Source organism: Electrona antarctica, assembly GCF_951216825.1.
Source record: "Electrona antarctica genome assembly, chromosome: 22".
Classification (NCBI taxonomy): domain Eukaryota; kingdom Metazoa; phylum Chordata; class Actinopteri; order Myctophiformes; family Myctophidae; genus Electrona; species Electrona antarctica.
In genome coordinates, this window is record NC_136805.1 from 22,917,545 (window position 1) to 22,933,249 (window position 15,705).

A 15,705-nucleotide genomic window follows, 5' to 3' on the forward strand; every position below is an offset into this window, starting at 1 on the left:
TTGGGAATAGTTGTGTGTGTGTGTGTGCGTGTGCGTGCGCGCGCGTGCGGGCGTGCTCGCGCGTGTGTGTGTGTGTGTTTATGTGTGTGTGGGTGTGTAATGTGTATAGCAGTGGAACAGTATACATTAGCTGCTTTGTATAGAGAGAAATGTGTGATGACAATCACTCTTGGAGGTGAACATCAACATACACAATGTGAACACAACAAGTACACTGCTACCACGGTACTACAAATGCATTGCGTGCAGACTGATGAGTGAAACAAGAGACTGGCCTGCGAGGTTACGTGCAGACAGACTGTCTGACATGTGAGGTGTCTGACAGTGAGCTCAATCGGAGGACAGATTAAGGGTCTGTCTGAGGTGACGTCTCATGGATTTAAACACACATTCAGTCAAACTCTTAGTTTATACTTTACACTGAGAACACTGGGAACAAGCCATTTCTATATACAGTACAGTAGAGAATGTATAGAGAATACAGAGTATGTGTAAGATGTGGTTGTGTTGTCTAAACTAAATTATCTGAGTGGTACCATTGATCTATTCTAAACTCAAAAGCACACGTGCTTGTTGGATAATCTACAAGCGTTTAAGCCCAGGACATGTGTGGAGTTATAGGACACATGATGAGGCAAGGGACAGGTTTACTTGTACACACATTTCAACAACTCGGCAATTCAAAGTGTTTTACATACAATACAACTACGTAACAACAACCACAACAATGACTAAAGAAGCACATTATAAAAGGACTTTTGTACACAATAAAAAAGTCAAAATAAACAGAAAAGAGAATGAATTACAGTGCAGTAGAAATTATGTAATATGATGATGGCATTTAGTGTCACATCAGTACGCAATGCTCAATACAATTAATGCTTATCATCAGCCTTTCAATGTGTGAGAAATGTGTTTTAGCTTCACTGTTGCAACGTGACTTTACCTGTAGCTTTGTAATACAGTTGCAAGACAGAAACGCACACTAACAGTTATTTTATCTATTATTATAATATCAATACCGCAATAGAATGTTAGAAGAATGTGACTGTAATAATTATGTATTCCTTGTATCGCTGTTAATATCTTGATCTATGAAAACCATGGAGAATGTATTTATTTATTTATTTTTACATAAATTCACAGTTATATGTTGTGATCTTAGGAATTATGTGGCCTTCTCGTGAATACTAAAGTGCCATTTTCAATATGATCATTTGCTTTGCTTTGCCAATGAATGGAAATGTGGGAATTAAAGGCTAAAAATAAAAGCTGTTGCAAATAAATTATCACATGTCAAGTGCTTCATTATCACTTTTAATTGTATATCAACTTTTTATAGTGTTTTCTTTATTGCATGCAGTGTCTTTAAAGAGCTCTTTAAGTAAAAACATTTTTTTCAATTCTTAGATAGCACATAATTTACGTGCTAGATCTACACTTATACAAAAGCTTAATCTCTTCAAACCAAAGCCACTTTTGAACCAACCTTTTGGACTGTAATGGTCAGATATCAGCTTTGCTGGACAACATCAAACATATTAGTAGCAACGCTGCAGTTTTTGACAGCTTGATTCCTCTTTTGACTGCTGGCTCCAGGTAAAGCAACAACAGGTGTCCTCTGTGGCATTAGCTCTGCTTAACGGAATAAGGTATAAAGGTCAAGGTGACGTCAACAGAGTCACTCCCACAGACTAAGCTGCTACCTTGCTTCCTACGCAACTCTCTATCCCTTATTGGTCTCTCTCTTTTTCTGCTTAGAATTGTGTTGATTCCGTGCCCCATAACACAGATGTGTCTCATCACAATTGTTATGATGTCTTTATCGTGGGCAAAAATAGCTGATTGCAGAGATAGCTAATCCAGAGCGATTTACAGTAAGCAAGAACAACACACGCTATAGAGTGCTATAAAATTGTATGGCTATTATTTAACACTAGTGTTAAATATGTCTAGTGAATAGTGGTCACTACACACTATCCCTAATATCAAAAATAATATCTACATTTTTCAGTAAAGCTCTAAATCAGTTATCATCACCTGTAATTTTCAATGGCCTTCTTGTGATCGCTGATCCATGTCAAACAACGTTCTCTTTCTCTCAACAGTCAACACATCATGTTTTTCTAATAGGAAAAAATGTTGTGTGCACAAACTGCACATGTCTAAGAGCATAACATCAGTCTTCAGTCAGATATGCATTGCAATGACATTTAGCACCTGTTGCAACCCACAGAGTGACAGAAAGCATTCAGGTCATAAGACTTTGAGGGTCGTGCCATTGCTGAAACCTGGAGTTGTGATTAAAATGACGAAGAATTATGTGATATTAACTTCAGTATGAAGCTTACTCTTTATTGGTGGAGTTCATGCACAAAATGTCAACATGAGCTAAACATAATGGGTCACATATTCATAGCCCTCTTCTTTCTTCAGTTGATTCGTTCAAATAAAAACAAAAAAGCTCAAACAAAACATCATAACTAATTAGGCTAAGAACATCATCAAAGTATAAGCTATAAATAAACATAACTACAACGTATAAATCAGGCTTTAGTAGTAGTACTTAGTGGCCTGGTCATTGACAAGTGGCTGGTTCTCGCCATTCTTCAAAGAAGAGAAGGAGACCGAAACTCGACTTGGACCACCGCCTGGATTCTTCACGAACATCGCATTACTGGAGGCAACAATCTGTAAATTAATATATATATACATACAGTATATCACAATCCTTTTTCATCCCAATTCTTTCATCCACCAAGTTTGTTTAACTTTGCAAATTTAAGACATTCATTAGTGTGGTTGCCCTAAAGGGCAACCAGACTATTGTAATTGTAACACTTTCTTTTTCTTTTTACTGGAGTAACCTTTTTTTTGAAACGCTACTCCTCCCACAGTTTTAACTGTACGCACTTGACCCATATGTCAAATTGACCGGAAAAATCGGGAATCGTTTCTAAGATAAATATTGTATAGTTTAATTGCTATGAATTTATTAGTGAATTAAATTTCCCCATTGACATGAATGGGAAAATGCGAAAAATCACGTTCAAGTATTTTTTCCTCGGAGACCGTAAGGGCTATAGTTACAAAACTTGGAGGGATAATTCGTAATACTTACTCAAATTAATTAACTTATAATTATATCGGTCGGCCTCATGGTGGCGCTATAACAGCCCATTTTACGTTTTGGCTTATAACTCTTTAACCGTAGGTCGTAAATTCAAAATTCCTTTCTCCTTGTATTCCTTGGGCCATGACGCATCTCATCTATAGGCCACGCCCATTTGCGTCAGGATAGATTTTCCGCCATTTTGAATTTTCTTCAAAACCCACTTTTATTTTCTGATTCTACAGATTTTGTCCGAATCTCACAGAAATCGGTACACATGATCTCTGGACCTATCGGACCGCGTTTAATTTTTTTTCAGATTTTTTGAAAAAAAATTTGTCCCTATCGTTCGGCCTTAATCGTCGTCCGGAGTTAGTGGGAGGGGCCTATTTTACAAAAAATGCCTAAAGTCACGAACGGAATGTCCAACCCATCCCAAATTTGAATCAGATGTCGCGGGTGGTTTAATCAACCAAAAGCCAAAAGCGATTCCATTTTCATCCATAGGGGGCGCCGCAAATGCGAAAAATGTAACCGCTTGTTGCAGAAAATCACACCAGTATGAAGTTAGTGGCGCAACTCCGTGTGGGGGTCCCCAGGGGGGCCCCAGAAGTCCCAGACCCACAGGAACGCGGCCAGGGTGCCAGCCCGGTTCCGGCGAGCCAGCCCGCGTCCGAAACGGTCGAGAAATGACAGAGTTACAGTGTGGGGGTCCCCCAGGGGGTCCCTCTACTGTACTGTACCTTCACTGTACTGTAACACCTCAAATCATCATATATAGGCTACAGTTAATTGTGAAAACCAACCAAACGCTATTGTTCGTGCTCGGACAGACCCAGCCAGCCAGCCAGGGACAGACCCAGGGACACACAAAGCTAGATAGGAGTGGTTGCACCACTCAAAAGTTATTTTCACAGGGGTGAGATGACAGTTTCTTGCAGAAAAATGTTTTTTGGGGGGATAAATCCCCTCCGAATTACTTACGTATGATCGCAGGGTGACACGACATTGTAATTGGCTGGCAATATCAGTGGGAGGGGCATATGTAAGTCACTGCGGCAACCACACTTTGCAATTTCTTAAAATTGCGACCTTTCTAGTTTTCAATTGTCAATCAATCTGACATAAATTTCAGCATGCCTATTGATGGTGTCATCGTGGTTAAAGAGCTCACCTCTGGGGCAGACCAACTTATATAATAATAATAATAATAATAATAATAATAATAATAATAATAATAATAATAATAATAATAATAATAATGTATATGTTTTGCAAAAAAGTTAATAACTAAAGGTTTGTGTGTTTTATATTCAAACTAATGCACCTAATCAAATATTACAAGTGCAGATAGAATCCTTGAATGTTGCACTTTAGTACATTAAAACATTAAGAGCATGTTGTCCGGAAACAGACTCATACTCATCCTTCTTTTCGAGCAGAGAATAACAAGAGCTCTTTCAAAGTTCAAGGTTTCTTAGATATTGGGACAATCTGTGTATTGTGCATGTTAAACAAAGTTCTGTTTTTTGTTTAAAACAAGAGGAGATTTTCATCCAAATGTCTGAAGAGTAAAGTTGATTGTGAAAACATAGTCAGCACTCAAACAAGAATGGAAAGAGAATAATGTGTTCATCCTATCTGGTGAAAAGCTGTTGTATCTTCTCTGTCCACATCCTACCTATTGATTGGATTATGAGGGTTGCAGAGCCACAGTGCACCCTGCTGCCTGATTCATGATTGTCTGTGCCAGTCATTCATTCTCAACATGTGGTTGACTGGTTGTTGGAGCGCCCAGCCTAAACCACATGCACCACAAGGAAGTTGCAGGAACCCCTGCAACTTCCTGAGGTTTGAATGCTCAGTGATGGTGGTAAACCCCCCCTCACAAATACACAAGCCTGTGGAGCTAGCTTGCCAGCGGGCGGCTTTGGCTAGAACCCTGCGGCAGTATATCTCTACTGGCCCCAAAATGCATTTCTATTGATAATAAGATATATTTGACTCTGAGGTGTTTTATATAATATGCTGATAATAGCCATCAAAATACACCACTCTGCAAAATGGATGCTTATCCCATGGTTGTCATTTATTATGTGCCATATTAGACTACCTCCTTGTGGTCAAAATGTGAAAGTGCTTCATGACAGCGAACTACAATGCCCTGGGAAAGCCCTTCAACAGAAAGCCCTTCAACAGTATAAGTCACTTAAATAAACTTCACCAAATCATAACACAAGGCATTGAAACTTCATATCAGCTCTCTAAAAGTCAATATCATACACATGATAATATCATGTGTAATTATTATTATATTCAAATAATAATTATGGTGTATTTGAGGGTCAAAGGTCAAGTCTGCATGGTGATGATCCATACAGCTCAAATCTGTACACGTATAGGGTTCCTTTTCTATCTTGATTTTAGTTTCAAACAATAAAAAGTTGGAATTGCAACATATTAATTAATCTAATTTATAAGCCTTTAGGCTGCGTCACTGGTGTCATTCCCCATCTCTCTCTCCCTTTCCTGTCAGACTATACTGTATCTTTCTATCAATAAAGGCAGAAAAAGTCATCAAATTTATGATAGAACACTCACTGTGGTTGAAGACATTCTGTGTATTCTTAAGATCCAAAAGGTTTGTTAGCACATTACTACTAGACTTCTATTGAAAAGGGACAACCGGAAGTTCACGGAATACATTGGAGTCTATGGGCTCGCACAAGTACATGAACCACGTGACCAAGCTGTTTTCTGCCCCTCAATGTCATAACTCTGTCTTACTCTATGGCTCTGGTAAATGCGAAGCCCATATGGTATGTCAGAACAGGTTCTGACATTCCATATGTTGATCCTTCCCCATCCATCCTTCCTCTTCAATGTCTACCTTTTGACTGATACCTGTCCATTCAAACTCTAGACGGGCCTGCCCTAAAGTTATTAGTGCAGCCGTTCCCAGCAGCCGGCGAAAAGTAGAATTCTCAACAGGCCCGAAAATTAAGGCCCGGCCCTCATCAAACCCTATACACTCAAGAGAATGTCCCCGCTACCACCCTTAAATCTCCATATATGGAGCTGCCCTGTTCTGACATTCCATATGTTGATCTGACCTCATCAAACCATGTACACTCAAGACATGCTCCTTATATGACCAGTACAGAATTCATTCCATGTTGATCTGACCCCCATGCCAAAGCGTCAGCACTCGCCCAGCAGTCTGCTGTCAACGAGGCGGATGCGTGCCGTGCTAACTTGAACAATTAATATCTTGCTGTGAATGATAATGACATGTATACTATAAGAAGCCGGTATGATCCTTTTAAGGCTAATTTAATGTTTCCGAGTTGGAATGTCAGTAGAATAGTATAGCGCATACAGTAAATTAGCCTTTTGATTGTTATAGTCATAATATTTTAGTGTAATTAATATGGTGTCTTGCATCTAGTGAAGCATACAGTTGGGTGCCACCGATATTGTCCCTTATCATTTGACCCATTTAGGCCTGACCTCAACATTTTAAAAAATCCTTCTAAATCCTCCAGTTTTCTGAAATAAATATTTTCACGATTTTTCAAAAATAGCAGACCTACAAGCTCGTAGCGCGCCACTCGGTGGCGCGCTATGAGCTTGTAGATCTGCTATTTTTCAATAGCTAAATTGAAAAATCCTTTTGCGCAGATCACGCAAATCTCAGCAAAAAGAAAAGGACAATATCGATGGCCTCCAACTGTATCTATCTTGGTCATACACATGAATAGATAGCTGTGTTTATTACGGTACCTGCTTCCCAATTCGGGGGCGACAGGCGATGACTGTGATGAAGGAAAACATGGCCAGAAAAACAGCCACACATGGCAGGATGAAGAACAGATGACTGAGTGCTGTGGTTAATACAAGGATAAGAAAGACAGTAAATTAGTCATCACGCAATCATACACTTTTTAGATAGAATACCAGGCCAGGTTAGGTAGCGTAGAAGAGAAGTGCCCAACTCTGAGGAGACACAGTGAAATATGCACTGGTTTTCATTCTATATGCTTCATCAGGAACACATTTGGCACAACAGATACACTTTTCATGTATAATGCCTGGCAGCAAACGTAGGTGAGTTTGAATATAACTTAGCTCTATACTATACGATGCGATGGCAGGAGAAAATATCATGGTTTGTAGTCTGCTCGGTTGACATTAAAAAGCAATTATCTTGTTTTTTATGTCGGATCACAAGTTCTCTGAACTGCCATGGTGCCAGCTAACAGAGTCGAATCAATTGAACACAGCAGACATGTGTCTGCATGCTTCGGTGTGAAGCCCACTGTTATCCACTGAAACCCGTTAACCCTTTACTTTTGTGAGCGATGTCCTGCAGGGGTCTTTCTTTCCCTCTACACTAAATAACTTTATCGAAAAGTTGAGATTGTAGATCTACTATTTTCAATGGATGTTCACCCCAGAATAGGGATGCTAGGGTGGCTTATTTTGTCTTGAGTGGCTGAACTCTGAACTGTCGCTCTGCCTGTGTAACTATACATTCATACGTTTCGTTGTGAGCTTGTAGATCGTCTATAAAAAAAATGACATACCCAAAATTAGGATGCCAGGGTTTAACTGACTAAAGCCTATAATAAATGTACACCTATACACTGTCATATGACAAAGTATACAGTAAACTATCCTTTACCACCACCTCTCCCTCCCTGCCCTGTCAGTGTCCTCTGTCAGGCGTGACGGTCAACTCACGGTTCCTGCTGACGTATATGCTGTAGGAGGTCTGTAGCTTGCTGACGTCATTGCGGGCACTGATGTCGAGGCAGTGCAGCCCTGTGGAGGTGAAGGTGTAGTTGAGCTGTAGCGTGTTGGTGTATAGCATGGTCAGAGTGCAGCCCACCGGCGTATCTGACAAGCAGTCGGGCAGAATCCGCCAACATACCCACATGGGGGGACTGAGGAGAGAGAGAGAGAGACAGAGGTACAGAGGGAGAGGGAGATCAAGAGAGAGACACACACACACACACAGAAACAAAGAGAGAGCGGAGACAGGAGGAGTTAGGATATTGGAGGAGATTGTTGGGAGATGACAGAAAGAAAGTGTCAGAGTGAGAAACAGACAGACAGAGGAAGGGAGGATTACAGTAAAGCAACAGTGAATGAGAGGGGGGGTTGAAACGGTGATGAGGGAGAGAAAGTGAGGAAAAGAGAGAGAGACTGGAATGAGTGTGTGTGTGTGTTGGGGGAGGGGTGTCAGGTGACTCTGAGATGGTGAAGATACAGTGATCATGACCTGGTTCCCGATCCAGCGCTCCAGGTTCGTCACAGACATTCTCCAGTCAGTCAGCCATCATTACATGGTATCTTTCATAAACACGGAATGCTTTCACAGAAACTAGTAAACAGAAAATAACTTACCTCCCGTCTACGTGGAAAGCCAAACTTGAGTTTTGAGACACACGGAATGATGTGGGCCCCTCCATGTCAATGCTTTTGATGGTATCTAGAAAAGAAATGCTTTGCGTCATTGGCTGATTTCACAATTTCACAAAACTTTCCCCTACAAAGGACAGAGCCATTATCTCTATAATGTTTCACAAATGGTACACTGACGCAGAGATTTAAGAATTGCTAGATTAAGCATAGCAACATTATAGGCTAATAGGCTATGCACTTATTAGTATAAAATAGTAATGTTGACATAAGCTGCATCTTATTAAATGTTGAGCTACATTTAATAAATATTATAGTATGTGGATTTACAAACCCAGCACTTTTAAATTTATGGAATAGAGGCCTTCCATTCCCTCTTCCTCCTCGTCTTCCATCTCAGCCCCCACCTTCAAGCGCAGAGTATAGTTCCCTGACTCTGCATAGTTGTATTGCACAACTGGTTCCGTTCCTTCAATCACCGCTCTGCGTTAGAAGAAGGGGCAAAATGTTATAATTTACGAATGCTAAATTTACATTTCTAAAAAAAAAAAAAAAAACTCTCAGTGTTATGATCATACCCGGTTCCAAAATCCCATGTGTAGGTAAACTTGGCCGAGCGTAAAGACTTCTGCGGGTCGAACAACTCAAACATAGCTTCGGTTGGGACATCCGAGGCCAGCTCTCCAGTGTCTCGCACTAAGGTGGCATTTCCTTGCTTCTGGTAGAACACCAACTTCCCTGCAACATTTTCTAAATATATGAAAGTGTAGTTATCAGACAATGAGGCCACCAGTCAGTAAAGTAACCCTTTTGCATATTAGCCGATATCGTTTGTAGTGCACTGATGGAAAGTAACTAAGTACATTTACTCAAGCATATACTTTAGTCAAATATTGATGTACAGTAGGGCTACTTTTACTTTACTGTTTTACTTTCTGTTGATTTATACTTTAAGGCCTAGTCCACTACATGTAATCTCAGAGGCTAATTGTTTTATTCTACTAATTATTTGACAGCTTCAGTTACTAGTTATATTGCAGATTTAGATTACTCTTAACATTCATTAACTTATAAAATGTAATTAATTATGTAGTCATTATATGTTATGCTACTCAGCCCCACCTTTAGCCGCAACATTAAAGTGGTCAATACATGAATGCAATGCTAATTCTAATCCAATCATATGATTGTGAAATTGGCCATTCTGCATAATGAGCACTTTTACATTAGCTACTGTCTTGTCTTGTGATGCCAATACTTATGTACTTTTATTCAAATAATATTTAGAATGCAGAACATAACTCGTAACTCGTAACAGAGTATTTTTTCAGTGTGGTATTGCTACTTAATAAATCTGACAACATAATGGGCTTCATCACAAAAGATAATTACTTATGACATACTTACAGAAAGCTGAACTGTTTGAATATAGCCTACCCAAAGTGTTGATAGGATCTGCCACCACAGCCACTCGAAGGTCCAGTATCAGGGGAAGACATGCCAAGATCCACAAACCTTTATGCCTGAAAGTTTAATAAAAATATATATCCAATGAGTAACGTTAAATAAACAATATATCACTAATTAAACATTTACCATATTGTATCCTAATTACCGATGCATATGCGCGTGTCCACTTGCAGAGGAGGCGAATAGAGGACCTCAGAAATGTATACAAAAATACTTATAGGACATGGAGATGGTTGGAGTTGTTGTTGTCTGTTGGAGCCATCAGAAGGGTATGTGTTTTTTTCTGTATCAATACTGTTAAATCTTAAAATCAACACCATGCGTGTCAATCATGTCATGTGCTTGGCTCAACAGTGACCTTTTGTACAGTGGCCCGCCTCTTCCAGTTAGATAAAGTTGCATTGCTTTAAATGGGTACTGACTCTACTCCCTGAACAAAATAGAAATGTAATTTCATATTTAAACATTCATTGTTATAAAGGCTAAAGCAATTCAATTATTCAATGATTATGTTGTTTTATGGGGATGAGGAGGGCTCGTTTGGGCCTGGAAGCTTAACATCAGCACCTTTCTCTCTTTTTCTTCGACTAAATAAATATCCACCTGGGGGCGCCAAATATACAAGAAATAGACAATCGCGGGAAAACTATCTTGAAATGTCGTGCCCGTCCAGTTATCTGGTTCTGGGCATTCTCAACTGAAACTCGCCCAAATAGGCTACTATAGAAAATACACTAACTTGGTATATAATACATTTATAAAATAGAATAAGCTATAGGGTCACTTAGGGTGCCCACCGTGCCCTCGTGGCTCACGCTCACCTGATAGAGCGCATATGCCTTTGGTAGCCGACCCATGGGTTCGAGTCTCTGAGTCTGACCCGTCACCCTTTGATGCATGTCCATCATATCTCTCTCCTCTCCCCAACCAGGAAACCACTTCCTGAAAAGTCATGATTAGCGCGCGCGCACACGCACGCGCGCACACACACACACACACACACACGCACGCACGCACGCACACACACACACACACACACACACACACACACACACACACACACAGAGAGAGAGAGAGAGAGAGAGAAGAGAGCACGAGGTGCCCAGCCCTGACATGTCATCCCAAATTCTAATGAACGCAACACCGAAAGTGCTTGACTAGTGGCGTGTCGTCACGCCCCCGCCCCCCACCGCTTACACACACCGGCTCCCTCACGGAGAAGCCCGGCCGTCAGTAACAGTGTCGTCTCGTTTTGACCAGGGAAACATCTGATCGCTTTCTACTGTGTTGATCGCGCGTTGAGACCCCCACGCACGCATGCAGAGAGGGACCACGGTGCCAAGAGCGTGCATGGAACCAACGTTAACGTGGGGAAAGACTTGGATTTACACTTTTTTTTGAGTGGTCGGAATAATAGAGCCAGGCTATTTTTTTCTTTCTTTTCTTTCCCCCCCATCTTATAGGGGACTTAGGTTATACCCGCAGACATGTCTCGAGTTCCAGAAGACGTGAACAAGCTTACTGAAAGTACATATAAGGTGAGTGAAGGATGCTTGGTGACTGACAACCAATGCTAGAAGATTGTTTTCCTCTAGTTTCTATTTTTATAATATTGATGTTATTAAGATAGTCGTGCCATGTTCGATTGCTCGAACAACAATAACACAGAAATTCAAATGCCAGGGACACACCCTGTTTTAATTATAGGAGATAGGAGTTAAGACTACACATGAAGATTAAAAAAGAAAGAAAAAAAGACGCACTGCAGTTGGAGCACTTATTTGTAATTGCCCATTTTGTCAATCTCCTTAAGTCCCCTCATCAACCGTGCTGTAGTTTCTCACTGCATGATTAGATCAATAGTCAAGATGATCCTTTGCATATCATCAGAATCAACTTAATCAGAATCTATATCGAATCTAATCAAGCACTGATGTTATCACCTTGTAGCCTAATCAGCAGGTGAAGTTTCAAGAACTGGGGCTTGTGTGTGTGTGTCTGTGTCAGAGGTGAATTATACCTGCAATTTACAAAATGCCACAGTTTCAGCAAGGCTGGGAGAAAGAGTATAGGAACCTGTTTCTCTATTTTCCCTCACTGTGTTCTGTTCCTTTTTTCCTGTTCATAGAGTACAAGTAAAGGCATACCTGCCCCTTCATTGTTCTATTGAGGGTGTGCCTGGGGAATAGAGAGAGGGAGAGAGAGAAAGAGGTGAACAGCACTTGATTGTCAAGGCATTTCAATAGGAAGGGTTGAGGTTCATGCTGCAAAAATAGCAACAACTTTGTGAGGGACTTCGCTCTCTCACAGAGCTGTAAAATGTGAAGGGTCAAGTTAAACATTGAACATTTTTTATTATTCTCTTCTGGAGTTATTTATAGAGGGGCCAAACAAACAGTGGCACACAATTATAATTTTTTAAATGTGTTTAAGGTTTAGATTAACACAGAGTCTGCATATCATATCCACCCATGCTAAGAAATGGGCTTGTATGTGTGTGTGTGTGTGTGTGTGTGTGTGTGTGTGTGTGTGTGTGTGTGTGTGTGTGTGTGTGTGTGTGTGTGTGTGTGTGTGTGTGTCTGCGTGCGCGTGTGTGTGTGAGAGAGAGCGAGCGAGACAAAGATGGGGGGGTCATACCTGTGGTTTGTAGCCTACCTGTGTGTTGCAACAGTACCTAGAAAATGACAGCTATGAATGGATTGTCACGTATTCCTTCATCATAATCTTTCCTCTCTTTGTTCTAGAATGTGATGGAAAACTTCAACCCAGGTCTAAGGAACCTGGTCAATCTGGGGAAAAACTATGAGAAATCGGTCGCAGGTATACATACCATTTGTTACTCGACACATAAAGTGTTTTATAATTGGCATGTTATGATTTTATTATTGACCTGAGCCTCTGTGAAGGCTCAAGTCATGATATAGAGATACTTCAGTAAAAACCACTAACTTTGTGTGATATTGTATGCATTTGCTATAGTCTGTGGCTGTGCTCACTCCAATGTGTATACATTTTTAGTTTTTCTAAACTTTGTTTGCTGGGTTTTCACAGTACAATTGCCACATCAGTGTGTCTCTAAAAGTAAAACCACTATTTGTTGATGTCTTGTGTATCTCTTTGTTCATAGCGATGACCCTTGCCGGGAAGGCCTACTTTGATGCTGTGTCAAAGATTGGAGAAAACGCTGCTGTGTCACCCGTCTCTAGAGAACTCGGTGAGTTTCATACCAGTAACAACACCTCCCCCAATCAAACTATGGTACCCACTACCCACTATAACCGAAAGCACCTAGCATTCTGCATGTGTTACGCGTTGTTGCGCTTTCTTATCAACAAACATTAGATAGAGCAATGTAGAACACTAGTGAACTGCATACTAAGTATGACCTAGCCTTGTTCACCCCTGTAAAACAAATTATCACTCTTTCTTAACAGTTAACCAGACATATTTCCGCTTATGTAAACAACACTTAATACCTTTCCATCAGTAATTTAATTTCTTTTCGCCTCTCTGTTGCTCCTCTTTTGTGTCTCTAAGCCTACCATTAAGATTACACAGGCTGCTATTCATTCTCCATAATATGTTTCAACAGCTATGACAAAAATATGACCAGTTTTATCCAGGGGGACTAGTAACTATGTTGTTAAGATCCAGTAAGACGCATTTTTTGCATTGTCCTGTCAAGCTTGATGCTGCAGAAAGGGTCTGTGGAAGGTTAGGTTGTATTATACAAAGACCCATGTTAAAAGGATCCAGTGCTGTGTTCCTCATGTAGCTTTTTAAAAGCCCTGAGGATTTTCACAAACCTGACCAGTGACCACAGAGTGAAGAGAGAATGTCTATTATGCTTGCTTTACTCCCTCTAGCTCACTATTTAATTACTTTTTTGTGTATTTGAAGTGTGTGGAATGCATGCCCGTTTGTACGCCTGGGTTGTGCGCACGCGCACAGACAAACACACACATTCTATGGACACACATACAGGCATTTACAGTGTGTGCGTGCGTGTGTGCACGTGCACCTACCGCATCTTTATCCATAGAATGAATTGTTATAGAAAAGACCCAATTCCTCAAACACTGACAACAAGGGCCCAACTTAGCGTGTTGCGCTCACATACAGTAATAACAGAATTATACAGGACAAGAGTCCACTCAATATGCCAAATAATTGACCAGACATGTCACATGACACGGGTGTATCTTTTTAAAAGGTATATTCTTCTTCTATAAATGCTAGCTCTTCAGTCAGTCCTTCAGCAAGACCCTGTGAATTCTCTCACACACTGTGCATTCAGGGAGAAGTGGCAAACAGACAGAACAAACAGACAGAGACAGAGAAGGGACTCTTCCCACTGTCTCGATCTTCACCCCCATCCCTCCATCTGGTCTCACCAAATATGGGGTGTGTCGTGCATGGTTCTGACTAATGATATTTCTTAGAGTCTAATTTAAGCTTCTTCATGCAACTTCATGCTCGATTGTTGAAGACAACAGCGTTATTTTCTGACATGGTCGTACGATGAATACATTTGGCTTTAAGATGAAGTGTAAATCTCAAAAGGACGATATAGAATCAGATTAGGATTAAGCACACAGGGCCCTAATTTGCCCCTTACCCCTTATCCCTAAACGTTTTTGACATTTTTACTATTTTTGAAAAACATTTTAAAATAGTTCAAATAAATCTAACAGGTCACAACTATTTTAAATTTGCAATAGCGTTCGTTCTAAAATAGTTTGACAGTTTTTCCAGAGTGACACTGAAAAGCTTTCTTGTTGCTCTGCAGCTCTCTTAACTACTTAAAGGATTTGTTTTCACCAAAATTCTATCACCAATTCATTTCATAATGCGGTCTGTGGCCACAGTAAGTCCTCTAGTTGTACAAGTCAAGTCCCAAGGCATTGTATATCTCACTGCACATACACACAGAGCAAGAGAAAAGGACAGTTTGTTTTGTAATTTAACGTGTTTAATTAGGCCCTTTGAAAGCACAGATGAGCAGACTTTGTGGCTGTTTGCTGTGCTACCCACAGTATTGTATGAACCCGGTTTGACCCCCTTCTTTCTTCCTTGTGACTTTTGAAAATACTTTTTCAAGTTTTCAAAAATAGACGATCTACAAGCTCTGGCCAAAATATTAAATATGGCATACATTTTTTTGTTTTTTTTCCTGGGATGCCCTGGGGCCCCAGGACCCTACTTTGAGAACCAATTTTCATAGAGAACCGTCAGCTTATCGTCTCTAATTGCTTGGAGAAGTTCAGATAATGACCAGTGATACCGATAACATAAAGGTTATATACCCATATTTGCCACGTCCTCCAGTGTGTGGTCATTTAATGGGTCAACATTTACCAGTAATATGTTAGTAGAACACTTGATAAAGAGAGAAAACTAAGTGAGGTCCTGAGATGTAGAAAATTAGAAATGGAACAGAGGAGGAGGAATCATACACTACCACTCACTCTCCCTTTTTAATGTGATGGACAGCCCTGGTTGTTGTGTATGCATCTCTCATCATCATCATCAATTCAATTCAATTCAAAGGAGCTTTATTGGCATGAGAAAACATACGTTTACATTGCCAAAGCAAGTGTCAATACAGTATATAATAAAAACATTTGAAAATGGGAAAAGTTTATACAGTTGGAGGGGGTATAGCATTTTGTAAACAGAGCTATGTCACATTGTGTCGT

The 15,705-nt window shown here is 40.3% G+C and overlaps 2 protein-coding genes across 2 annotated transcripts in view; one reads left to right on the forward strand and one right to left on the reverse strand.

Moving 5' to 3' along the window:
* Positions 1 to 2,537: 2,537 nt before the first annotated feature.
* On the reverse strand, positions 2,538 to 10,910 carry tmem130 (transmembrane protein 130). The gene is made up of 8 exons (XM_079492287.1): positions 10,828 to 10,910; positions 9,974 to 10,059; positions 9,115 to 9,286; positions 8,871 to 9,019; positions 8,522 to 8,606; positions 7,856 to 8,058; positions 6,896 to 6,996; positions 2,538 to 2,691 (listed from the first exon to the last, which is right to left on the reverse strand). The coding sequence occupies exons 1-8, from the start codon at positions 10,839 to 10,841 to the stop codon at positions 2,554 to 2,556; spliced, it is 948 nt and encodes a 315-aa protein (XP_079348413.1). The 5' UTR covers positions 10,842 to 10,910; the 3' UTR covers positions 2,538 to 2,553.
* Positions 10,911 to 11,269: 359 nt separating this feature from the next.
* baiap2l1a (BAR/IMD domain containing adaptor protein 2 like 1a) overlaps positions 11,270 to 15,705 on the forward strand; it is a 29,009-nt gene continuing 24,573 nt past the window's right edge. Inside the window, exons 1-3 of the mRNA XM_079492438.1 lie at positions 11,270 to 11,544; positions 12,751 to 12,826; positions 13,134 to 13,220. Coding sequence (XP_079348564.1) covers positions 11,494 to 11,544; positions 12,751 to 12,826; positions 13,134 to 13,220 — 214 coding nt within the window. The 5' untranslated portion in view covers positions 11,270 to 11,493. The remainder of the gene's footprint in view (positions 11,545 to 12,750; positions 12,827 to 13,133; positions 13,221 to 15,705) is intronic.

Bases quoted from the DNA above. Each gene is read 5' to 3' on its own strand.
- tmem130 (XM_079492287.1), bottom strand. The intron at 9,020-9,114 runs GTATGATCATAA...CTTCTAACGCAG, and splicing joins ACATGGGATTTTGGAACCGG to AGCGGTGATTGAAGGAACGG. The intron at 6,997-7,855 runs GTGAGTTGACCG...TATTAACCACAG, and splicing joins CATATACGTCAGCAGGAACC to CACTCAGTCATCTGTTCTTC.